Genomic DNA, 27,456 nt, shown 5'->3' with positions numbered 1-27,456 from the left:
TGAGACACCTGTCACTCAGCATGGGGGCGTGTCTCACTGGAACCAATCATAGGCGCCTGTGGGCGGGGAAAGCAGGGAATACGAGATTGTTTAATGAGCGGCCGGCTTTTTCAAAATAGTAAAAGCCGCCGCAGCAGTGTGAATGCCGTGCAGCGCAGCGCTGGAGATCGGGGAGCGGTGAGTATGAGAGAGGAGGGGAAAATGACCGACAGACTGTGAGAGAGGGACAGAGATAGTGACGGACCGACAGAGAGAGAATAGAGACCGAGAGGGAGAGACCGACTGACAGAGAATAGTGATTGACAGACATTGGGAGACATCGCTCGTTTCCAGTGTTTTAGGAAACATGTGAGAAATGTATTTAGAAAATCAGATGTCACTAGGATGGTGTGAGTGCCGTCCCGTGACATCCGATTATTTACACGCTCCCATAGACTTGCATTGGAGAAACTCGCAAAAAATCAGCATGCTGCGATTTTTTTCTCAGTCCGATTTGGACTGAGAAAAAAATTGCAGATGAGAGCTGAATCATTGACTAACATGTGTCCGATTCCAATGCGAGATTTTCTCACATTGCTCTACTGCGAGAAACTCGCAAGTGAGAAGCAGCCCTAATGCGGCTTAAAGCCTGAACGTGTGCACAGCAAGTCATTTTTCCAATCTTGTGCATTGTTTTATTTTTTTTATTTGCTGCAGTTTTTCAAGTGGATTCCGCCTAAAAAAAAAAAAAAAAAAAAGAGGTTGTGTGCACATACCGTACACTGGTCTTTATCTAGGCAGCTCTAAAGGCCCCGTTACACGCAACAACGTATTAACGATAAGTCGTTGGGGTCACAGCATTCGTGACGTACATCCGGCCTCGTTGGCGACATCGTTGCGTGTGACACTTACGATCGACCGCTAACGATCAGAAATACTCACCAAATCGTTGATTGTTGACACGTCGTCCATTTTCAAAATATCGTTGCTCGTTCTGGACGCAGGTTGTTTGTCGTTCCTGAAGCAGCACACATCGCTAAGTGTGACACCCCGGGAACGACGAACAACAGTGTTCCTGCGTCCTGCTGGCAACGAGCTGGGAGTGACGTTAATGCGGCTGCTCTCCGCCCCTCCGCTTCTATTGGTGGCCTGCTTCGTGACGTCGCTGTGATGCCGCACGAACCTCCCCCTTAAAAAAAAAAAAAAAGAGGTTGTTCGCCACCCACAGCGACGTCCTTAGGGAGGTAAGTCCGTTTGACGCATCCTAGCGATATGCACGACGGGGCAGGTGCGATCGCTAGCGACGTCGCTGCGTGTAAAGCAGCCTTTAGCAGAGATCTTCTGCCCAGCCATCATAACAATTAATAGGAGAGAGCTCAAAATCAAGACATTCACTGAAAAACTTTTGACGTGTTTCCATGGCATGGGATACGTTTTACAGAAGTACAATTTTTCATATACGAAATTCCAGAATTAGGAGTCTGCATAAGCTCTGAGGAAGGCACAACTGTTGGCCTTTCATTTTTTATCGTCATGGATGTGATAGAATAGGGGTCCCCTGCTCAGACCCACCGCTGTGTGCAAGAAAAGAGAGCAGATCTGTAAGAGAACCTCCACCTTGGAGTCATTCATTAGAATTTTCTGACCTAGACGTTAATTTCCCTGTGACCCGGGGTCAGTTTTTAAAAATGTGGCAAAGAGTTAGAAATGTGATAAACTAAATCACTGGCTTCATGTAAAAAATAAAATAAAATAATAATAATATAAAAAAAAAAAAAAATGTTTTTTGTAACTGAACAACATTTATATTAAGATGGCCTCTGCGGTGATCTCCTGAACTAACAAATATGAGTCCGAGGTCTGAAATCCACCGCCCGTTCATGATTCATCAGCATAAGTTCACATGATGCATATTTGGGGCCTAATATCTGCAACCTTCTACAGGACCAGTGAAGTGCATGAGTTTTATCTTAACCTCATCTATACGCTGCTTTTTTATTTGCCTTGGTAATTGCCTGGTGTTGCAGTTTTATTACCCAATTTCTGTTGCAGAAATACATGCTGCAGTTTTTGTTGCAATTCTGTGTGAAAATGCACAAATAAAAGACGAAAACGTACGCAGATTTTCATGCAGAAAGTATTTGGATTTCAGTTTGCATAATTAGTGTACATTTTCATCACAGATTTCCAATGTGTGGATTTACCTTAAAAAAGGTGTCCACAAACATTAAAGAGAACCGGTCAGGTGCAGTATGCACCCAGAAACGCGAGCAGTTCTGGGTGCATATTACTAATCCCTGTCTAACCGTCCCTGTATACACTGGCACTGATAAGATCTTTAGAAATACTTTTTCTAAATATCGCTTTATAACGTATGCGAATGAGAGAGGGGACTAGTCCCCAGGGCGTTATATCCCCCAAACTAGTCCAACCTCTTAGCATGTTAGCACGCCCACAGGAGTGTACGAACATGTTATTCAATGCAGCATCATCAGTGGTGCCACGCATACCTGTGTTCGCTGTGACCGTGCTTCTGAATGCCCATCCCTTCCAGTCACGCGCAGTAGACTCCTCAGTAGCCGGGACGCATACACCCGGCTTCATACTGCGCATGACTGGAAGTGCCCGGCATTCAAAAGCGCAGTCACAGCGGACACAGGACGCTGCATTGAATAGCGTGTTAGTACACCCCTGTGGGCATGCTAACATGCTAAGAGGGCGGACTAGTCAGGGGATATAATGCCTTTGGGACTAGTCCCTGCGCTCATTAGCATATACTATACGATCTTTAGGAATACTTTTTCTATAGATCCCTTTATCTATGCCAGTGTATACAGGGACAGTTAGGCAGGGATTAGCATTGTACACCCACAACTGCTCGTGGCTCTGGGTGCATATTGCACCTGACAGGTTCCCTTTAAACCTTTTGAAAACGAATCAATAAAAAGCATCGTTCACCAGGTACGGGCTGACTGCAGCTGCTGTGTAGATTTATTTGGTAGATCATCATCAAGTAATCTTCAGGTCATGCTCACAAGCATCTGTCCTATTACCTCTCTAGGACAGCTTTCTGTCAGTGTAACAAGGCTGAGTTCATTCTTATTTTCATTACTTCCAAAGATAACTAGCGCTAATTAAAGGCATCCAGGAATTTATTTATAATGACATTTCTGAAGGACCCCTTTAAGAATGAACGATCATTTTTTGTTGCATTTCAAAGTGATCACACTTCTTCCCCAGGTTTTGGTGGTTGCCTGAGGAAGAAATGTGACCACTTTGAAACGCGTCAAAATAAACCGCCCTTAGGCCTTGTGCACACGCTGCTTTTTTGTTGCAGTTTGTGGCCCTAAACTGCATGGCTGACCTTCCCCAGCAAAGTCTATGAGAAATCTGAAATGCTGTGCGTACGTTGCTTCTTTTTCGCCTGCAGTTTCGGTTGTAGAAAAAAGTAGCATGTCACTTCTTTTCTGCGTTTTTCCCTGCATTTTGCCATTGACAATGTTAAAAAAAAAAAAAACAAAAAAAAAACGCAGGTGCCAAAACACAGGCAAAAAACACATGTGTTTTTTCAACCAGAGTTGCGTTTTTCTGCCAGAGGGTGTGTTTTTGCTGGAGAAACAAAAACTGCAGTGTGCGCACATAGCCTGGCTCCTTCATTGTTCCTTCACATAGTTCCTGGCGCCTTTGGTCCGTGGATTCTGCAGCAGCTGATATTATTCCAGGCTCATGAGTTGCACACAAGTCACAATGTATATGGGAATGATGAAAAGCAAAACTTTGGGAATACTAGACTGAAAAATACAATGAACGATCTGAAAAAGTTAAAAACATGTAAATGAAATATGCATAATTGTTATGAATAATAGGAATATAAGAGATGTTTAGCCATTGTATTGATCAATGCAAAAGAGCCCGAAAACCACGCCAAGGTAATCTCTATTTTTGGGGTCTTTCTTTAGTTAGTATGCACTTTTTATCTGAGAACCCTGCCCCACCCACAGCCATTTGTTTCACTTCACATATATAGCTTGGTCCCTTGCTTCCCATACAGAGCAAGTTTTTTAACTGCTGGTGAGGTTACACATAGGTTAGGGACCCTAAAAATAGAGATTACCTTGGTGTTGGTTTTGGGGCTCTTTTGCATTGATCAATGCAATGGCTAAACATCTATCATTCCTATTATTCATAGCAGTTATGCATAGTTCATTTTTTCAGATTGTTCATTGTATTTTTCATTCTAGTATTCCCATAGCAGTTTTGCTTTTCATCATTCCCATATACATTGTGACTGGTGTGCAACTCTTTATCCTATTGTGTAGTTATGTTTTTGAGTCTTGCACCATGTTCACACCATACATTCGTTCCAGACGTACATTCTTTCGTCATTTCAGGGTTGTGTCAGGGACAACCCCACAAGGTGAGCGATCACCCTGCACCCCTGTTGCATGTTTACTGGGGTAAGACACTATTGCACTTGTTTGTCCACACCTTTCTAGCATGTGTGTGCAGAGCGGGCTGTAGGCGTGCCCGGGAGTGATTACAGCCACGTTACCTGTATATAGTCAGTGGCCGCTCCCTACACTGCTCCGATAACTTCATTTTCTCGCTGTAGCTACTGCTCCAGTAAGCCGGCTTCACAGTATTTAAAAGGGAACTGAAGTGGTCCCCCCCCATGTCCTCCATCCACCAACTGTTGTATATTCAATTTATAAACAAGATACCTAATAAGCCCTTTATACTGGATGACATTAAAATATGTGTTAAAAAAAAAAAAAGGTCCATTTTTAATATGCAAATATCCTATTGACTAGTCAGCTGATGGGGTGTTTGGTTGCCCAGACTAGTTGTCCCCCGCAATATGTTATCACGTCCTTATGGTTGTGATAACATGATTTAAAAGAACTGACTGTCTCCCTCAAAAACTCGTGCATTTGCGCAACTTTTTTTTCACTACACGTTATTGCCTCTCTGAAGACGGGACTCTTCATAGGCGCACTGCACATGTCCGGAAACAAAGCAGAAGCTTGATTTTTGGCTCCTCCATGGATGTCAGGCTTCTTCTTTGTTTATAGGCAGCGCTCCATTGAAGTGTACACCTGTCTTTAGAATGACGTGTAGGAAAGAAAAAGTGTGAATGAGTATTGGGTACAGGGAAAACATGAAGTTAAATCCTCTCTGCAGCCGCTCACTTCCAATCATCGGAGCGGTGTAGAAATTAATCACCACTGACTATACAGGTAGCGTGGTTGTAACCACTCCCTGGGATTTTGATTGACAGCCTGCTCCACACACACACACACACACACACACACACACACACACACACACACACACAGTGGTACACACACACACACACACACACACACACACACACACACACACACACACACACAGTGGTACAGACTGACACACACACACACACACACACACACACAGATTGCAGCCACACTAGCTGTTGACAGCCACAGTCTGAAGGCAGGGAGTGAGCGACGGCAGAGAGAACAAAACTCCCATTTATTCCCTGTAGCTGCTGGGGCATCTGTCAGGTTCCCTTTAAATGCCCTTTACCACGGACCACCCCCTTATCTGCAGGTAAAAAGTATCTCTAGATATAACATATGAACCAATATACTAGTCTGTTGTTGCTATAGTTATTCATCATTGCTTTATTCAATTGTTACAGTCTGATCATAGCTGGAAAGTGGTAGATAAAAAAAAAAAATCTCACAGCAGCCCCCCTGCACATCCCACCAAATGTAAAACAGCTGTACAGACAGAGGAACTAAGGGCAAATAAGGAAATCAGGCTTTGTTTCCCCTAGCAACCAATCACAGAGCAGTTTTCATTTTACCAGATCAGTTTCCTAAATGAAAGCTGCGCTGTGATTGGTTGCTAGGGGCAACAAAGCCTGTTTTCCTTTTAGACACTTGATAAAAGAGGCCCAGGATTCCTTCATAGTAAAACTGTAATTCTATAATCACAACAACACTGCCATCTAGTGGATGGATCGAAACATTGTTCTTAAAGCGGTGCGCTGTAATCTACTCAATCTGTGCCCTATTCACAGCGGAGGCAAATATTCTGTGGTATCATGGCAGTGAGGGAGTGTGTGTGTGTGTGTGTGTGTGTGTGTGTGTGTGTGTGTGTGTGTGTGTGTGTGTGTGTGTGTGTGTGTATGTATGTATGTATGTATGTATGTATGTGTGTGTGTGTGTGTGTGTGTGTGTGTGTGTGTGTGTGTGTGTGTGTGTGTGTGTGTGTGTGTGTGTGTGTATGTATGTATGTATGTATGTATATATATATATATATATATATATATATATATATATATATATATATATATATATATAATGTATTTTTTTTTATTGATGTCGATGTTTTTTATTGATTGTTGACAGGTGTGCTGCCACTTTCAGCAAAAAAAAAAAAAAGCACTCAACCCATATTTATTTAACCTTTTCAGTGTATTTAACAGAAAGGCAAATAGAGCTACCAAACAAAGCTCTGTTTGCTACGAAAGGCAAACAAAGCACTAAGTGCAAATTTGGACCGGTATGAACGGCTCACAAAATTCATGTTCCAGAATTAATAAAAACAAAAATAAAACATCTGACCCAAAAGGCAAGAATTGGGAACATTTACAAGGAGGCTTCAGAACAAAATGGAAACCACAATGTGGTGCCAGATCCCAGTGTACAAAAAACCCCGACAGAACCCAATGGTAGAACCCACCAAGATTTGTCATTTTGACTTATGCGGGCGTCACACGGTACGATATATCGGGCGATAGGTCGTCGGGGGTCACGTCGATAGTGCCGCACATCCGGCATTGTTAGAGATATCATAGCGTGTGACAGCGGTGAATGAGCAGAAATACTCACCTTCTCGTTCATTGATGACACGTCGCTCACTTTTTTTTTAAAAATCGCTTGTCAGGTTGTTAATCGTTCCCGTGGCAGCACACATCGCTCTGTGTGACACCCCGGGAACGACGAACACAGCTTACCTGCGCCCCGCCGGCAATGCAGAAGGAAGAAGGTGGGCGGGATGTTATGTCCCTCTCATCTCCGCCCCTCCGCTTCTATTTACCGGCTGCCATGTGACGTCGCTGTGACGCTGAACGTCCCTCCCCCTTCAGGAAGTGGATGTTCGCCGCCCACAGCGACGTCCCCCGGGAGGTAAGTGCGTGTGACAGGGGGTTAACGACTTTGTGCGCCACGGGCAACTAATTGCCCGTGACGCACAAACGACGGGGACGGGTACGATCGCTCGTGCAAACGCACGATAGATCGTACCGTGTGAAGCCCGCATAAGCGTTTGTTCAGAAAAGTGTATAATTGGTTCGTGTGCATTTTAAGAAATAAAAAAACAAAACATTTTTAACCCATTCACAACCTTGCTATTTTCCATTTTTTTGCCCTTTTGTTTTTTCTTCCCCTTCTTCTAAGAACCATAACTTTTTTTATTTTTCCATCAATACAGCCATATGAGGGCTCCTTGTACTTTTGAATGACACCATTTATTTTACCATATAGTGTACTGAGAGAGAAAAAAAACAAAACAAACTAAAAATTGTGCAGTTGCACTTTTTCCCCCCCCATGTACACTATATGGTAAAACTGACCTGGCAATATAATTCTCCAGGTCATAACGAGTACATAGATACCAAAACATGCAGTTTGTTGTTTGTTTTCTTGACATTAAAGCGGTGAAAAAAAAAAATAATTTTGTAAAAAAAAAAATAAAAAAAAATAATTGATATTTGTCGGGATCTGTGGCTTAACGATGCCAGCTTTTTTGCGTCTTGAGCTGACATTTTTACAAATACCATTTTTTGGGTAGATGCAATGTTTTGATCATCTCTTATTGTAATGTTACGGCGACCAAAAAAAAACCCCAAAACCTTAATTCTGACTTTTTTTTTCGTTATGCCATTTACCAATCGGATTCATTTGCTTTATATTTTACTAGAGCAGACATTTCTGAAAGCAGCGATACCAAATATGTGGTTTTTTTTTAAATAGTTTTATTTTCAAATGGGACAAAAAGGTGCATGATTTGAACTTGTGAATTTTTTTTTTAAAACTTTTTATTGTATGGTCTAGTCGGTGATCGCTTGCGTTGTACTGAGCAGTGCATCAGGTCTGCTCTCTACAGTAGATATTATGGTCTATGAATGTTGGCACATAGCCAGCGTTCACAGGAAGAGCGCCATGACAGTGGCAGGAGGTCATCAGCTGACCCCCGGCAGTCGTGAGAACCTATTAACGCCCCACTATGATGTCACGGGAGCTCCGAGATGGAAGCAGTGAATCCCGCACGTGTTAAATCCCACTGACAGAGATCAGATCATCCGATATGTGCGGGAAAAAACGCGGGCTTGGTGTGTGAGCTTGCATCAAAGGGAGGGACACGACCTATGACGTACCAGTATGTCATAGGGTTAAACCAAGGCTCCCACGTCACCTCCATTGATGATCAGATACTTGGAGCTACAAAGATTCCTAAAAGTCAATTACTTCAATATGGATATGGATAAAAAGAGGACAATAATTATCTCTGGTGGTGTCCTACAACCCACAGCTTGAGGTACTGGGATAATCTGCTAAACAAAAAAAAACAAAAAACAAAACACCAACCTAAAACTTCACCATATCCTACACAAGGATGACAGTCTAAAAATATTTTTCAAAACACCCTCCCTTGCCATGTTACAGGCAACCTCCTATTTTAAGAAACATCATGATCTAAAGTTCAATGTCCTCAGATACACCAAGAGGAACTTGTCCTTGTAATGTGAAGAGCTGCAAAACCTGCGCTCATGTAGAGACCAAAGACCAGATACAGATCCCCAACACACAGCAGGACTATAAGGCTATGTGCCCATGTTGCGTCGGAGTACCTGCAGTTTATTCTGCACGTTTTCCTTCCCTTGGATTTTGACCAAATGGCTTTTGGCCATTTTTCAGCGCTAAAAACGCATGCGTTTTTAGCACTTTTTACCTGCGTTTTCACCTGCGTTTCTGCAGATGCGTTTTGTTGATCAAGACACTGAGAAATAAAGTTGAAATAGTCAAAAAGAATGAAAAAAAAAATTAAAATCAGTTTTAATATAATTATATGTAAATTTAACAATTATAATGAAATTATAGCGGTTATTCACATGATAACCGAAAAATTGGTGAAATTTATTATTTTTTTACATTAAAATTTTCGGTTATTGTGTGTGTGTAAAGGAACATTACAACCCTTTAATTTTTTGCCAGAAAAGCATGCATTTTTGGAGCCAAAAACGCATTGAAAAAGCAGGTAAAAAAGCATGAAAAACGCAGGAATTGTGCTTTTGGTTGCGTTTTGCCATTTCTCATTGACTCCAATGTTAAGGAAACGCTGCAGAAATGGCAAAAACAACTGACATGCTGCTTCTTTTTCAGCATGGTTTTTGACCCAAAATATGCAAATTAAACGCTGCAGAAGAAAAAGCAAAGTGGAGACAGGATTTCTGCTTTTCCCATAGACTTTGCTGGAAATCAAAAACGCATTCGTTTTAGCGCAAAAACGCTGCTGCTCAAAACGCTGCAGAAACGCGGAAAAAAACGCATCGTGGGCACATAGCCTAAGATTTCCAAGACTGTCACATGTTCTTCTTCCAATATGGTGTACTTAATCCTGTGCACTATATGTCCACTTGGGGAGGATTCATGTTGGAGAAACAGGGCAGAGACAGAGCATGGATGAGGTCTCATTCCACACGATTACAGACAAAAACAAACAAAAAAAAAAAACACACCATTTACCTGCAGCCAAACATTTCTGTGGTCCAGGACACAACACAAACAGCATGAAAGCAGACATATTAAAAGGCAACTTCCGGACGGCTACCCTACCAATTTCTATAAAACTTTTCAGGGTCAGGGTGGGTTAGTCCCGTTCCTATGTAAAACCTTTAATGCTGTCGCTCTAGATTGCCCCTTTAGGGTAAGTTCACACAGTGCGTTTTTCGCGGCGTTTTTGCTCAGAAAACTGCATGACTTTGCTTCCCCAGCAAAGACTATGAGTTTTCATTTTTGCTGTCTGCACACAGCGGGTTTTTTTTAGCTGCGTTTTTGTGGTGCCCAAAAAAAAGCAGCATGTCAATTATTTCCGTGTTTTTCACCGCGTTTTTCATCCATTGAGTGCAATAGGATGTTGAAAAACGCAATGAGAAACGCAAATTGCAAATATAGCTGCGTTTTAATGACTAATAACGCAGCTATAAACGCAAGGGGTGGGTACTATAGTGACATGTACAGGAACAGGATTCCTTCTGTCAGTAAACAGAAGCGTGAATCCTCCTGGAACCGCCACCGCTGCTTCCATTTCCCGCCCTGTGCCATGTCAGCTCCCGTGCGGCACCATGTACGGGCGGGAGATGGAAGCGGCTGCTAAATCAAAAGTGAACAGTAGAAAAAGGTCATACTCCCCTGTCTGCAGACTCTCGGTGCCATGTCCGCTCCCAGCTCCTTTTCCCGGTACCGCCACCCCTGCTCCAGCTGTGTGCAGACGGCCGGGACACCTCCGATAGCTGCAGGACCTGGCGGTGGATCACCTGATGCGGTCACCTGACGCATCAGCTGATCGTAAGTCTCGCGGTGACGCTGACTTTTTACATCCGGCCGGGCAATCAGCTGATGCAGTCAGGAGACTTCATCAGATGATTACCGGCAGCTCCGTGTGTAGTGTTTTTTTTTTGGGGGGGGGGGGGGGTTCACCAATGCATCAGCCTGGACTGTACAGCGAGCGCCGAGTGACTGATTCCCCGGCGCTTGCAGTCAGTTCATGACAGCTGCAGACAGGCCGGGGTGATCTCCAGAGTTCAGGTGAAGGCACCGGAGATTAGCCCGGGATGTCTGCAGCTGTCATGAACTGACTGTAAGTGCCGGGGAATCAGTCACTCGGCGCTCGCTGTACAGTCTCGGCTGCTCTCTGGAGCTCAGGTGACAGCTCCGGAGTGCAGTGCAGGTACCTGACTCCAGGCCTGGCATTACTGGAGTTTCCTCCGGTAGCCAGTCCAACGCTGCACTGAAGTGTGTATTTTTTTTTGCACTGATGCATCAGCTGATTGTATAAAAGCCGGTTATACAATCAGCTGCTGTGTCATGTGATTCATGTCATTTAACCTGACATCATCTGATCACTTTGCCTTCCAGCAAACCGATCAGATGATATTGGATCCGGATTGGACGTCGCGGGACCCTTGACCCAGGATTACGACAGAGGGGGAGGGGGGGGGATTCTTTATTTCAATAAAGATGGTGTCACTAATTGTGTTGTGTTTTATTTCTAATAAAAATATTTCTGTCTGTGGGGTTTTTTTTTTATCTTTACTAGAAATTCATGGTGGCCATGTCTAATATTGGCGTGACACCATGAATTTCGGGCTTAGGGTCAGTTTATAATATACAGCTAGCCCTAACCCCATTATTACCCAGCAAGCCACCTGTCACCAGGGCAGCTGGGAGAGTTGGATACAGCGCCAGAAGATTGCGCTTATATGAAAGCGCCATTTTCTGGGGCGGCTGCTGAGTGCAATTCGCAGCAGGAGTGCCCAGAAAGCTTGGGCACCCTGAGCTGCGGATTCCAATCCCCAGCTGCCTAGTTGCACCTGGCTGGACACAAAAATTGGGCAAAGCCCACGTCATTTTTTTTTTTTATTATTTCATGAAATTCATGAAATAATAAAAAAAAAAAAAAAAAAAGGGCTTCCCTATATTTTTGGTTGCCAGCCGGGTACAAATAGGCAGCTGGGGGTTGGGGGCAGCCCGTACCTGCCTGCTGTACCCGGCTAGCATACAAAAATATGGCGAAGCCCACGTCATTTTTTTGGGGGGGGGCAAAGAAATCCTGCATACAGTCCTGAATGGAGGATGCTGAGCCTTGTAGTTTGACAGCTGCTGTCTGCTCTCCTGCATACACTATTGGATGGAGGATGCTGAGCCTTGTAGTTCTGCAGCTACTGTCTGCTCTCCTGCATCCACTAGTGGATGGAGTATGCTGAGCCTTGTAGTTCTGCTCCCCCTGCCTCTCCCTCTAGCACACAGTCCTGGATGGAGCATGCTGAGCCTTGTAGTTCTGCAGCTGTCTGCTCTCCTGCATACACCAGTGGAGAATGAAGAACATATTGAAGAAGGAAATGACATCAGACCTTTTTGCTTTTTTTTCAACAATCTTTAATGGCATTGTTCACTGATAAAAAACATATAACGCAGTGAGCAAAAACGCAGCAAATTGCGGCAAAAAAACGCACCAAAACGCGGGAAAAACGCATGCATTTTTTGCATTGTTTTTTTCCCGCTGGTGTGTTTTTGTGCGTTTTTTGCAACAAAAACCGCACAAAAACGCAGCTTCAAAAAAACGCAGTGTGTGACCTTAGCCTTACTTCCCAGACCATGTTGGCCACTATCACTGTTATCCCAAAACCAGGCAAAGACCATACCATTTGTTCTAATTATCGGCCAATTTCATTAATAAATGTAGATGTGAAAATCTTTGCATAACTAATTGCTAACCGCCTGGGCCCCCTCCTTCCCAATTCCATCCATAACGATCAGGTTGGGTTCATACAACACTGGGAAGGCCGGAATAATACTAATAAAACCTTCCTGATCACATCCTATTTTTGAAAGCAACATATCCCAGCATGTTTCTCAATCAACGCTGAAAAGGCTTTCGACCGTCTAAATTGGGTCTTTCTTCGGTCGGCTTTAATCCAGCTAGGTATCAAAGAACTCATGCTTAATAGAATAATGGCCCTATACCTTCACCCATGGCAAGAATCAGAGTTAATAGCACTTTGTCCCCCTCTTTTTCAATAGCTAACCGAACGCAGCAGGGATGTCCTCTCCCCCCCCCCCCCCATCCTTATATTTTATAGCGAGCGAACATTTCGCAGTAGGCATCCGTAACTCACCCGACATTACTGGACCAAGTATGAATGGGAAGTGCGTTAAATTGGCTCTCTATGCAGATGGTCTTTTGCTATACCTATCTAACCCATCTGTTGCCTTCCTGGCTCTAATACAAAAATTTGAGAGATTTAGACGCGTGTCAAACTTTAAAGTTAATTGTTCTAAGTTGGAAGCACTTAATGTTTCCTTATGTTGCCTCCCTCCAAAGCTCCTTCCCATTTAAAGGGAACCTGTCAGCAGAAATTTTGCTCTAAACCTAAAAGTTTCCCCTTCTGCAGCTCCTGGGCTGCATTCTAGAAAGGTTCCTGTAGTTTGTGCCCCCTTTTAGACCAAATTAAATACTTTATAAGGCCCGCAACACACATCCGTTGAAAACGTGCGTGTTTGGTCCGTTTCCGTACATACCGGAGATTGGGCCAAACGTGCACATATGTTAATGTATGATGAAACTCACACGAGCGTGTTTTTAGTTTGTCCGAGTGATCGTGTGCGTTCCACGTATTTGCCTCCGTTTGGCACGGAAGCATGTTCGTTTTTGAGACGGAGCACGCACACACGGACATAATGTTAGCCTATGGGAGTCCAAATAAAACGTTCCTTGCATGGATGTGTGTTTATGTGGTCCGTGAGAAATGTCCGTGTGTGATGCAAAATGTCGTTACTACATGTCGGAAGACAGAGTCGCGCGCTGAGAATGAACTCGGGTGAACTTCACCCGACTTCATTGTCATGCTGCGGCTCTGTCTGTGTGCCATGTACTGATTAGCGGTCACCTGTGAAGGATTCACCGGTGACCGCTAATCCCCCGAGTGACTGAAGTGTCCCCCCCTCTCTCATACTCACCGATCCCCGGCGCTGCACGGCGTTCACACTGCTCCGGCGGCTTTTCCTCTTTTGAAAAAGCCGGCCGCTCATTAAACAATCTCGTATTCCCTGCTTTCCCCGCCCACCGGCAAATATGATTGGTTGCAGTGAGACATGCCCACACGCTGAGTGACAGGTGTCTCACTGCACCCAATCACAGAAGCCGGTGGGCGTGTCTATACTGTGCAGTGAAATAAATAAATTAAAAAATCCGGCGTGCGGTCCCCCCCTATTTTAATACCAGCCAGATAAAGCCATACGGCTGCAGGCTGGTATTCTCAGGATGGGGAGCCCCATGTTATGGGGAGCCCCCCAGCCTAACAATATCAGCCAGCAGACGCCCAGAATTGCCGCATACATTATATGCGACAGTTCTGGGACTGTACCCGGCTCTTCCTGATTTGCCCTGGTGCGTTGGCAAATCGGGGTAATAAGGAGTTTTTGGCATCCCATAGCTGCCAATAAGTCCTAGATTAATCATGTCAGGCGTCTCCCCGAGATTCCTTCCATGATTAATCTGTAAGTGACAGTAAATAAACACACACACCCGAAAAAAACCTTTATTAGAAATAAAAAACAAACACATTCCCTCATTACCAATTTATTAACCCCTACAAAGCCCTCCATGCCCGGCGTAATCCACGGTACTGCAGCGTCGCATCCAGCTGTGCTGCATGCAGGTGACAGGAGCTGCAGAATACACCGCCGCTCCTGTCACCTCCACGCAGCAAATGAGGTGAGTAACGCGATCAGCTGAGCTGTCACTGAGGTTCCCCGCGGCCACCACTGGATGTTTAATGAGCGGCCGGCTTTTTCAAAAGAGGAAAAGCCGCCGGAGCAGTGTGAACGCCGTGCAGCGCCGGTGATCAGGGATCGGTGAGTATGGGAGAGGGGGGGACACTTCAGTCACTCGGGGGATTAGCGGTCACCGGTGAATCCTTCACAGGTGACCGCTAATCAGTGCATGGCACACAGACAGAGCCGCGGCATGACAATGAAGTCGGGTGAAGTTCACCCGAGTTCATTCTCAGTGCGCGACTCTGTCTGCTGTCAGCCGCCAAGTATCAACGACATTTAACATCACACACGGAAAACACACACACGTCAGTTAAGTTTCACACGCACACACGGCCATTCCACACGCACACGTGGTTACAATACGCCGAACACACAGCCACCACACGTGCGTTATTTACGGACCAAAAAACGGATAACGGACGTGAAAAACGGCCCGTATCACACGTGCGCTGTTTTCAAGGACGTGTGTTTTAGGCCTAAAGTTGTACCTTTTGGTATGCAAATCTTCTAAATTATCCATTATTATTATTCTACTTGCGAAGTAGTGAGGAGACTTTAGGCCACAATGCTCTGCTGGTAAATAAGCAAATTGTCTCTTCAGGGAGGAAGGAGAATAACTCTAGTGCCACCTATTGGAGGTAGCAATCCTAAAAGTCAAAAGTAACCCTTTAAATCTTAAGTCATACGACAAGGCTCGTTAAAGAGTCACTTTTGACTTTTAGGATTGCTACCTCCAATAGGTGGCAATAGAGTAAAGCGGGCTTTACACGCTGCGATATCGGTCCCGATATCACCAGCGTGGGTACCTGCCCCCATCTGTTGTGCGACAGGGGCAAATCGCTGCCCGTGCTGCACAACATCGCCCAGACCCGTCACACATACTTACCTGCCCGGCGACGTCGCTGTGACCGGCAAACCGCCTCCTTTCTAAGGGGGCGGTCCGTGCGGCGTCACAGCGACGTCACTGAGCGGCCGCCCAATAGCAGCGGAGGGGCGGAGCTGAGCGGGACGTAACATCCCGCCCACCTCCTTTCTTCCGCATAGCGGCCGGGAGGCAGGTAAGGAGAGCTTTCTCGTTCCTGCGGTATCACACGGAGCGATGTGTGCTGGCGTAGGAACGAGGAACAACCTAGTTACTGCTGCAGTAACGATTTTTGAGAATGGACCCCCAGGTCACCGATGAGCGATTTTGCACATTTTTGCAACGATGCAAAATCGCTCATCGGTGTCACACACAACGGCATCGCTAATGCGGGCGGATGTGCGTCACCAATTCCGTGACCCCAACGAGTTCGCATTAGCGATGTCGTAGCGTGTAAAGCCCGCTTTAGTCTACTTCCTCCATGAAGAGACAATTTACAAAATCTGAGGAGTGTGCTCCAGAGACTGAGGACCAGTCCTCTGATCTTACATGGATATTGTGACTTCACACCACTAATCTAAACTAAATAAAAATTCACTCCGCTTAGTGTTTGTTTAGTTTAATGTCCATTATGCCAGCTGTGCTTGGTTTGTGTATATATTTGTGTTTCTTCTAATACTTTGTTAAACCATGCCTGATGAAGAGACCCGGGTAGTCTTGAAAGCTTGTTTTGTAAAAAAAAATTTTAGCCATTAAGTAGTATCAGAACTACAAGGACTGCAGTGGAACCTTAGATTATGAGCATAATTCGTTCTGGGAATGTGCTCTTAAACCAAGTTACTGTTATATCAAAGCGAATTTTCCCAGACGAAATAATTAAAACGCAGACAATTCGTTCCAGAACCCAAAAATATTTACTGTATTTATAACCCTTCCTGTAATAATGTGCCCACCCTTGTCCCATTCCTGTAGTAATGGGCCCATCCTTGTCCCCTTTTACTAATGTGCCCCATGCATTCTCACCTGTCCTCTGTTCCCTCAGTGTTCACTTCCCTGCTTCTTGTGGCCTGAAGGCTTGTAGACCCGGTAACAATAGTAGCCGACGCAGATGAACATTTTGCCGGCGGTGAGCAAGAGTCAAGCTCTCTCTGCACAACTATTGCAATGGCAGCTGCCAGCCAATCAAAGGCAAGCAGCTGACGTCATACGCGTCAGCTGTTTGCCAGGCAGCTGCTTTTGGGAATAGTTGTGTAGAGATAGTTTGAAAAAAACGTTCACCTGAAATAAAGTGCTAACAGCGGCGGCCTCTGCACTGGTTGCGATCGCTACTAGGCCCATGTGCCTGCGGGCCGCAAGAAGCAGCCAGAGCGCGGTGAAAGGACAGAACTGGAAGTGTGCGCAGTGCTTATTTGCTCAGATTGTGAATTCTTGCTTGTAAACCAAGTTACAAAATTTGCAAAAAGCTTTGCTTGTCTTGCAAAACGCTCGTAGATTAGATTACTCGTAATCCAAGGTTCCACTGTATTTTGCTTTCCCCCCCCATCACGGATTGCACACGGACTCATTATAGCCAGTGCACATAACCAATCTTCCATGCAGACCACAAAGATTTGAAAAAAAAAAAAATTCATAGCAAACATTACATTGGTCTGTTTTAATGACCACAATAATGCATGCAGGTCCAGGTCCGGATTGCAATGTGAGAGAGCACATGGAGACAGTCACTGGCATGTTTGCAATTTGCAAATGCTACTGACCCATTTTTCCATACAACTGTCTGAACATGGCCTAAAAAAACCCCCAAAAAAACCTGTTCTGGGTGATCCCTACAGTCACAATTCAAAGACTACCATTAAAAATGGAATTACTCCATTCTGTGTCATGCTCTTATGCCGCTTACCTCCTGGGCGTTAGTGTATGTAAGTGCTGGGGCATCACTCAGGGCTTGGGTGTAGTTTTCACAGGGTGGGACATGTTGGCAGGACACATCGCCTATGCCTGGATACACAACATGGAGATCATCTCTAGGGGAAAGAAGGGAATAAAAAGTGTAGAAAAGGATATGGAAAAAAGAAACAATACGCCCATAGTGCCCTACAATCACACAGAGCAGGAGATATTACCGCAGTGACAGGGCACACTACCCAAAGTTACACGTAGTCCCAACCAGCTGCTATTGATGCTGTGTACATCCAATTACTGCCTCCTCTTTCACGGTGAAGGGATGTGGTCTTATAGGAGTTTAAAATGGAAAAAACTGAAGGCACTTTCCCATTAGCAGGTTCCGGCCAGCCCATAAAATTGTAGGCTGTTTTAGAAGACTAAGGCGGGCTTTGCACGTTGCAACATCGCAAGCCGATGCTGCGATGTCGCACGCGATAGTCCCCGCCCCTGTCGCAGGTACGATATATTGTGATAGCTGGCGTAGCGAAAATTATCGCTACGCCAGCTTCACATGCACTCACCTGCCCTGCGACCGTCGCTCTGGCCGGCGACCCACCTCCTTGTTAAGGGGGCGGGTCGTGCGGCGTCACTGCGACGTCACACGGCAGGCAGCCAATCGGAGCGGAGGGGCGGAGACGAGTGGGATGTAAACATCCCACCCACCACCTTCCTTCCGCATATTCTACGGAAGCCCCGGTGACGCCGGTAGGAGATGTTCCTCGCTCCTGCGACTTCACACACAGCGATGTGTGCTGCCACAGGAGCGAGGAACAACATCGGACCGTCGCGTCAGCGTAATTATGGATTACGCCGACGCTGCACCGATTACGACGCTTTTGCGCTCGTTAATCGTATCATCTAGGCTTTACACACTACGATATCGTCTGCGATGCCGGATGTGCGTCACTTTTAATTTGACCCCCACAGACATCGCAGCTGCGATGTCGTAGTGTGCAAAGTACCCCTAAGACTAAGAGCAGCATTGGTGTATGCGCAGATTTAATTCCCCCCCCCCCATCTGTGCATGTGCCAATGCCGCTCTGTCTTCTCTACAGTGTCTTCAATAAAATGGCACCAGAGATTTGGTACATGAATGCTCTGACTCCGGCACCATTTTAATGAAGACATAAATATACTAGGAATGTGCATGCGCCACCAACAGTGGTATCGGCAGGAGAATGCAAAATTTAAATAAAGAAAATGGGGCAAGCCAGGATCCACTAGCTCCAACTGTGGATCCGTCGGGGAAAGTCGTGCAAGCCTAAGTCAGAGCCAGGAGATCACTCAGTACCAGGGAGGAGGCAGAGTCAAGGGAAAACCAGGTCAGAAGCTGAGAGGCATCGTCAGGGACCAGAGAAGAAATATACTGGAGTCAGTAACAAGCAGAGGTCGGGAGCCGGGAGAGTAGGTAGTAGTGGGGGAACACAGAGACGGAACAACAAAGAAGGGGACGAAGAGGGAGGACGCGAGTCAGCAAAGACGGACGCAGTCAGAAGGTCAGGACTCAGGAAGGATGGACTCGGTACGGAGGCTGGGACTCAGAGGATGGACAAGGTAGACGGGCAGGATCAGGCAAACTTACGGGGACCAACGAACACAATGCAAAGCAGAAATATAATTGGCACAGATCCAATGGAAATTACACCATGATAACGACGCCATGATCCTGAAAGGGATAGGATCCTCCCACTGGCCAAGCTCTGGAAAATGCCGACCACCAGAACAGGCACCAATAACTCTGCAACAGCAGAGAAACATGTATCATGACAAATTGAAAGGAAACAGGGAACAACTGGGCAGAGATTCATACAAACTAACTGCAGGGAATAGCAATAACAATGTTTTAGTAAGAAAACCTTAACAGAGGAGCTGGGACTTTAGACACCCATCCATCCAGAAATAAAGCCAGCACTGAAGCATGCGAGTATAAATAGCCCCTCCCAAAAAGGTGATTGTGAAAAACAAACAAGAAAGTGCAAACACCTGAATAAAAGTGAAACAAGAAGACAGAGAATAAGGCTGCTTTCACACTACGTTTTTTAACATGCGTCATGAACGTTTTTTTGCTGTAAAAGCGGATCCTGTTTTTACAAAGAAAAACGCATGTGTTATTTTGCAGGATCCTGTCACTTGAAGTTTATGGGCGGGCATTGGAGTCATGTGATCGGGAGTGAGGGGAACTGAACGTGATAGATTGGGAGCCGGCATCTGACAGCTCTGGATGCTGGTAACCAAGGTAAACATCAGGTAACTAAGCGAAGCGCTTTGCTTGGATACCCGATATTTACCTTGGTTATGAGCGTCCGCAGCTGCTAGGAGCCGGGCTGCCTGCTCTCTACACACGTAACCAAGGTAAACATCGGGTAACTAAGCAAAGCGCTTTGCTTTGTTACCCGATATTTACCTTGGTTACGAGCGTCCGCCGCTCTCAGGTGGCGGAGAGAGAGAGAGAAAGAGAGAGAAAAAAAAAAAAAAAGAGAAAGAAAGGAGAAAGATCACGCCAGGCTGGTTTCTGGGCATGCTCAGTAGAGCAAGCAGGATCCCGTCTATCAGCATGCCAGCGTTCACATACGTTTGCATGCAGTATGGTCAGGATCCAGTGAAAAACAGTATTTGGACGCACAAGTAGCGTTTATGAAAAAAGTTAAATATCTGGCTATTCATCACATTTGCAGCAGGTCGTAACAGCTAGGGGTGCTCTACCAAGTATTAAAGACTATGGTCAGGAAGATGTTGAATAATTCTCAGACTGCAACAGTCGGCAAATATGGCCTTATGTGCGGAATTTGGAGAAACCATTTGTGAAATACTAGTTGTGCTGAGCTACTTAGAAGAGAACCTTTCCTAGCCCCCCCTCCCCCCTCAATTACCACCATTTCTCTTCTCAAGTCTTTTCGGCCCTTTATCAACCACCTTCTTGTGGCTTTGCAATAACTATATACTCAACTAAATCAAGTTTTATTCTGTGGTAGGGCTATGCATATGGATGGTCCTGATGGGAGCTGATTCTCTTGGATTAGTCTTGACGACCATCTAGAGAGGATGGCTTTCGGGGTGCAATTAACATTATTTTCTAGAGTGAGGTCACTGCCAGCTCCTTTAAAATCTTTTGCATGCAAAGTCCATGCATATCTGGTCATGTGCAATAAAGCCAGGAATACGTTCGCTAACAAACTATGCATGCCAAGAAAGGCAGAACATCACATGAATGTGTGAGATTTTCAAGGAGCTGACAGTTATGTCACTTCTGAAAATGTCAATCGCGCTTAGGAAATCGTGCTTGAGAGGCAGGACTAGTCCGGGGGAATTAATGCCCCGTCAAACTTTTCCTGAGTCATTTGCATAGCATGGACACAGAAGTAGGCTTGATCTTAAAAGTATATATCATGTTCTTCCCAAAATAAGACACTGTCTTATACTTTGTTTTTGCCCCCCAAAAAGCGCTAGGGCTTATTTCTGGGTAGGTCTTATTTTTGAGGAAACCGGGTTGGGGGTAAGTTTACCCACCCCCCTTTCCCACGAGAATCATACTTACCAGACCCCGGACACCTGCGTGGCTCCCAGGTCCTCCTGTGATCTTCCACAGGCGCTCCCAGCAGATATGCTTCACAGCGGTCCTCCCCTGTTTCTGGCCGACACTCACATACATCAGATTGCGCACACACACAGAATCACCATCAGATCACGCACAAACTCACTCAACACATCCCACGATATCGATTGCTTCCGGCCAGCAGGCAACAATGAGACGGCGTCCAGTGGAGCGCGTGGATCTACAGTAGAAACGCATCAATGTGTTCCTCCGCAGGTCCTCGCACTCCACTGCGTCCCAAGTTCCCCTGCCAGTCATAAGCAATCGGTATTGTGTGATGTGTTGAGCGTGTGCAATCTGATGTGTGAGCGATTTGGTGTGTGCTATCTGATGTTTGTATGTGTGCATGTGCGTTCCACCGCAGGACCTCCCATTCAGGGTCAGGCGAGTATGATCTGTCTTTTTTAGCTGCATGGACACTTCATTAATGAACCGCGACAAGGGCTTATTTTCGGGATAGGGCTTATATTTAAGCCTTACACTGAAAATTCCTGCTAGGGCTTATTTTTGCGGGAGGTCTCATTTTTAGCTATAGCAAAGATACACGTGTGTAGAAATAAGCTGGAGTAGGGACATGGTGGTGGCTTAGAGTGGCTATTAAAGCGGACAGGTTTCCTTTAAGTTGCTCAACACATCTAACACAAATGTTTTTTCGAAATTCCTCATAAAATGCTTCCTGGAGACAGATCATTTATCCATCATTTATTATACATAGGCACCAGGTCACCTGAAATGCTTGGGAACCAGGAGCAAATTTCCAACTGCATTCCAGGGATCTGAAAGAGTACGATCATCTCTATAATACAATACCAGACAAAACCTTTGCCCACTTACCTACAAAACTGAGCATCATCACCAGTAATGGGATGTAGATCACATGCGGCATGGATCACTGTGAAGAGGCCCATAAATGACAAGTGGAACATCTGAAGAAGCGACACCTTCCACATCACCTGAAGAAAGCATAGAAGTCAGAATACAAGCATCTAGAATTCCCCAGGTTTCATAGTCTCTCAACTCTACCTGGTACATAATGTATATACTCGTAGAACACGTGAGTTTAAAATTGGTGCCAGAATGGATGAGATCTAACTTGTTATGATCCGGAACCATGGAAGATCACCATAAATAATTGGTAAAAGGTGACAAGAGCATTGGCAACTAATCTGGCCGCCATCCCCTTCCTAACCATCACAACTAGAAGTAGCCGAGGGGTGAACTAACATCCTGTGCATCGCGAACCCAGCCGAAGAACTATCCTAAAGGAAGGAAAGATGAATAACTCTCTGCCTCAGAAAATAGATAAAGAATAGCAAGCCACCCACATTCAAAGACTGCAGTGATATAGGAAAATCTTAATTACTCACCGGTAATGGGATTTTCAATAGCCCATGACAGCACCACATGAGAGATAGGTTCCGCCCACATCAGGACAGGAAACCCACTGATAAAAAGGCGGTACCTCTCCTCCACATCAGTAGGTTTTCAGAGCCAGAGAGGACCAACAAAACACAACAAACAGATTAATCATACCACCACCCAAGGAAAAACACCCATAACTAACACTCCCCGAAGGGTGCCCACAACCAGTGAATAGGGGGGGAACTAAGGGTGCTGTCATGGGCTATTGAAAATCCCATTACCGGTGAGTAATTAAGATTTTTCCCTGCCGCCCATGACAGCACCACATGAGAGATTTATATAGACCATCCACCTTAGGGAGGGACCACCGCCTGCAAGACCCGTCTCCCAAAGGAAAGGTCAGTTGTGGAGGACAAGTCCAGCCTATAGTGCCGAAAGAAAGTCCCAGGAGACGACCAAGTAGCCGCCCGACAGATCTGGTCAATAGAGGCATCCGCCCTCTCTGCCCAAGACGTAGACACTGCTCTAGTGGAGTGCGCCCTTATGCCCGGAGGAGGAGTGGCGTCTTTAGCCGAGTACGCCAAACCGATTGCATCCCTGACCCATCTGGCCAAGGTAGCCTTAGAAGCCCCATGCCCCCTGGACTGCCCCTGAAAAGTGACAAACAGGACCTGAGACTTCCTCCATTCCCTAGTCCTATCTAGGTACGTGACTAAGGCCCTCCGGACATCTGGTAACAATGGAGGAGAAAAAACTCACCAGTCCCAAGCGCCGGTCATATTTGAAACAGAGATCCCTCGTTACATGGGCGCCGCCATCTTGGATCCTAGTGCGCATGCGCACACCAGTCACTTCCTGGTCGCATTGCGCACGTCACCATGGAATCGCGTCACTTCCGGCCGGAGCGTCCTGCTTCACTCCAGCGTGCTGCACAGCAGGGACAAGCCTTCCAGCGGCCGCCGTGAGTGCGCACATCCCTGGAGCGACGCCGGGCCGAGCTCCCGCTCCAGGCCCGCGCCTCACCGCCGCAGAGGTCTGAGACTGAGGGGGGGTGCAGCCAGGCCCGAGCACCGGCTTCAGGTAAATACCAGGCTTCCACACCGGGTCGGACCTGGGACAGCAATGGGTTGTCCATACCAGGACAGGAAACCAAACTGATGTGGAGGAGAGGTACCGCCTTTTTATCAGTGGGTTTCCTGTCCTGATGTGGGCGGAACCTATCTCTCATGTGGTGCTGTCATGGGCGGCAGGGAAAAAACATATTACACAGATAGATGATAGGATTAGCAAAAGGTGAGGCCCTACTGACTAAATAGGACAGGACAGGACAGGGACTAATGGTGGCCAGAGAAAAACCCTGCAAAAATCCAAAAACCTGATCGTACAAAAAAGCCCTCAGATCGCTAGATCTGAACTCAGTCCTATACCAGGCGTTCTTGTCATACCAATGAACAGAAAGCAGGAACCATTACAAATTCAAGAAGCAACAAACACATGGACTTATAGGAGCAATACTCCAAACATAGCTGCAGGGAGCTTCCCAGCTAAGCAACTGAGAGGGAAGATCCCTGCATGCAAATAAACTGAAAACAATCACAGAAAATGACAAACTCAGATAAGAGCAAAAAGAACCAAGCAACAAATAAAGAGCCAAGCACTTATCTGGGGTAGATGTGGTCTGGAGCAGGATGAAGCAGGCTGGTGTACAAAGAACAACTGACATCCGGCATAGCCTGCTATCAGACCAGGGTTTAAATAGGCAGAGAGTTAGCAATGGAAACGCCCATTGCTCAACACACCTGGTCTCTGACCAAACCATTCCTGGCCACAAGAGGGAGCCTCCCAGCAGCAAAAGCATAACTGACATTCACAACACTAACTCCTATGATGTGGTCCTGTACCGAACTGGAAAGATACTGGAAGAAAGTAATAGAATTGATCGGTAGAGTGTTTAAGGTAATCCTGGAAAAATCTCCACTAGTTTGTATATTGGGCTACGTAGAGGATATACAGGTAAAGTGGCTACTGCACGCATGATAGAAGTGGCACGAAAACTAATAGTATAACATTGGCTAGACAGTAACAGGCCCAAAAGGAGTATATTAATAAGATTAACTGATTTATTAACGTGAAAAAGGGGTATACAGAAAAAGAAGTTCTCTTAAAGGGAACCGGTCAGGTCCCTTCTGCCATCCAAGCCAGCAGTATGCATATTTGCATGGCAAAATTTCCATCCTATCCAGCCCAGTATAACATCATTCTCTAAAATCAATATAAAAAAATAAAAAGCATTATTTCTTCAGTTTTTCATATGCAAGTTAGGACCTTGACTAGTCGACGGAGCATTAGTTCCCCAGACAAGTCGGCCCACTCTCCGTGTTATCACGCCAGCCCACTTACCATCGTATCACGCTCCGGTGGTTGTGATGACAGGATTTCCAAGATTTAACTTTTAATATCATTAATCTAAAAACGTAATAACACAAAGTGCAGTGCATGAATAAATCATTGGATAGATACTATCTACTACTATAGATAGGCTACTCCAGCAAAATCTGTGCACCAAAATCCAAATGACTCCTTCCCTTTAGAGCCCCACAATGTGCCTAAACTATAGTTAACACCCCCATACTTGGCATTATTGTAGTGAGGAGAGCCCACTTAATTTACGGGGTGCAGGTTTCCAGAAGCATGAGCTGGGCACAATGTATGGGCACTACAATGTACTGGGCACAACAAGGACCTATCTTAATTCTGCAACATTCATTGTGTTTGCCTCCATGAATGTTTTCCAGAGACTAAATTGTCACTACACCTGAAGATGAACTCCGCGAGTGGTGTAATTTCCAAAATTCGGTTACTTGGGGGATTTCTTCTGTTTAGGCACTTAGGGGTCTGCAAATGGAGTCCACAAACTATTCTAGGAAAATCTGTGGGCGTCCATCCCAGGATGGGCATACATCTGGTGACAGGCCCGCTATGGGACGGGTGCGCATCTGGTGACAGGCCCGCTCTGGGACGGGAGCGCATCTGGTGACGGGCCCGCTCTGGGACGGGAGCGCATCTGGTGACGGGCCCGCTCTGGGACGGGAGCGCATCTGGGGACGGACCCGCTCTGGGACGGGAGCCCATCTGGGGACGGGCCCGCTCTGGGACGGGAGCCCATCTGGGGACGGGCCCGCTCTGGGACGGGAGCCCATCTGGGGACGGGCCCGCTCTGGGACGGGAGCCCATCTGGGGACGGGCCCGCTCTGGGACGGGAGCCCATCTGGGGACGGGCCCGCTCTGGGACGGGAGCCCATCTGGGGACGGGCCCGCTCTGGGACGGGAGCCCATCTGGGGACGGGCCCGCTCTGGGACGGGAGCCCATCTGGGGACGGGCCCGCTCTGGGACGGGAGCCCATCTGGGGACGGGCCCGCTCTGGGACGGGAGCCCATCTGGGGACGGGCCCGCTCTGGGACGGGAGCCCATCTGGGGACGGGCCCGCTCTGGGACGGGAGCGCATCTGGGGACGGGCCCGCTCTGGGACGGGAGCGCATCTGGGGACGGGCCCGCTCTGGGACGGGAGCGCATCTGGGGACGGGCCCGCTCTGGGACGGGAGCGCATCTGGGGACGGGCCCGCTCTGGGACGGGAGCGCATCTGGGGACGGGCCCGCTCTGGGACGGGAGGGCATCTGGGGACGGGAGGGCATCTGGGGACGGGAGCGCATCTGGGGACGGGAGCGCATCTGGGGACGGGAGCGCATCTGGGGACGGGAGCGCATCTGGGGACGGGAGCGCATCTGGGGACGGGAGCGCATCTGGGGACGGGAGCGCATCTGGGGACGGGGAGCGCATCTGGGGACGGGAGCGCATCTGGGGACGGGCCCGCTCTGGGACGGGAGCACATCTGGGGACGGGCCCGCTCTGGGACGGGAGCAGATCTGGGGACGGGCCCGCTCTGGGACGGGAGCACATCTGGGGACGGGCCCGCTCGGTGCCCATTAAATTACCCATTTTTTGCATAGTTGATGTAAATACCTTACATATATAACTATTTCAAGTTATGTAAGCAATAGTCAAACTGAAAGTAATGTGCACGGAATCTGGCACCCCTGTGCCCGGCCACCTGTGCCTTACACATAAAGTAGGTTATCTGCACAGGTACATGACACAACGTGTGGTGCAACACACTGCTACCTGCCCCAAATGTGTGACCAGGTCCCACAGAGGGGCTTCTGTAGCTCTCTGACCTGTGCCAGTCTCTGCCAGCCGCAGCCCCAGCTCCTCCGGCCGTCACCCAGCTCCGCCCCTCCACTCCAGTGCAGCTGTTATTTTGGTAGTAGCCCCATCCCCTCCACGTGGCTAGCAGCCGATTGGCTGTAAGGATCTGCTCTCTGGTTGGCTACGCCTGGTGTCAATCACGGTCGGTGTCCACAGCACGAGGCACAGGATAGTCATGCTGTAGTCACGGCGGTTGCTATGATGAGGGTGTAGTCTGGGTTCTAGGGCATTGCACTCACATAGGTTCGCACTTTACGGCAGAGATTGATCTATACAGCATGCATTCATTTTTAGTGAGTGTCCAGTTTTTGAAAATTGTAATTGTAAGTGGCTATTAGAGCCTTTGTTGTGTTATACTATACTCTGCTTCCTGTCAGTGAATAGAAAGCTTCCTTTATTTTTTTTTTAAAAAAAGGTCCCCTAAAGACGTGTTCACACAGGGTTTTTTTCGGAATGGAAAAATCCAGCAGAAGTCATTTGTTTTAATACTTTTTTTCCCACCTTTTGACTTCAGTGTGAAACTTGGTGCAGAGTCCACAAGGAATCGGTAACCCCATCAGAGCTGGAGCCAGCAATGAGCATGTGCTGTTAGTGCCCAATAAAAGGTAATTTTGCTGAAAAAACATAATAGATGTGTTGAGGGGCACATATTAGCAAGATTTATCAGAAAAAAAAAAAAATCGGTTTTGGTAACTGGACAACTTCTTTAAGAAACAGCGAGGACATTGAATTATTTTCTTATTTATCACCTCATCGGATAAAAGCTTGTATAAATAGCAATGTGGTTTTCCCATTGACATCAATAGGAAGCTTTCAAGACTACGCAGGTGTCTTCATCAGGCT

At 46.6% G+C, this 27,456-nt stretch overlaps 1 protein-coding gene across 2 annotated transcripts in view; it reads right to left on the bottom strand.

The window, feature by feature from the left end:
* The window catches only part of PEBP4 (phosphatidylethanolamine binding protein 4), a 104,156-nt gene extending 77,469 nt beyond the window's left edge, over nucleotides 1-26,687 (bottom strand). Inside the window, exons 1-4 of one of the 2 annotated variants that reach the window (XM_075343042.1) lie at nucleotides 26,583-26,687; nucleotides 24,749-24,814; nucleotides 21,821-21,939; nucleotides 17,351-17,474 (exon numbers count right to left, since the gene is read on the bottom strand). In XM_075343042.1, the coding sequence (XP_075199157.1) occupies nucleotides 17,351-17,474; nucleotides 21,821-21,939; nucleotides 24,749-24,751 (246 nt within the window). In that variant the 5' untranslated portion in view covers nucleotides 24,752-24,814; nucleotides 26,583-26,687. The remainder of the gene's footprint in view (nucleotides 1-17,350; nucleotides 17,475-21,820; nucleotides 21,940-24,748; nucleotides 24,815-26,582) is intronic. The other variant, XM_075343043.1, reaches the window with a different exon arrangement.
* Between the last annotated feature and the right edge of the window lie 769 nt (nucleotides 26,688-27,456).

The sequence above is a fragment of the Anomaloglossus baeobatrachus genome, chromosome 4 (genome assembly GCF_048569485.1).
Source record: "Anomaloglossus baeobatrachus isolate aAnoBae1 chromosome 4, aAnoBae1.hap1, whole genome shotgun sequence".
Classification (NCBI taxonomy): Eukaryota; Metazoa; Chordata; class Amphibia; order Anura; family Aromobatidae; genus Anomaloglossus; species Anomaloglossus baeobatrachus.
This window is presented reverse-complemented; position numbering and strand designations above follow the sequence as displayed.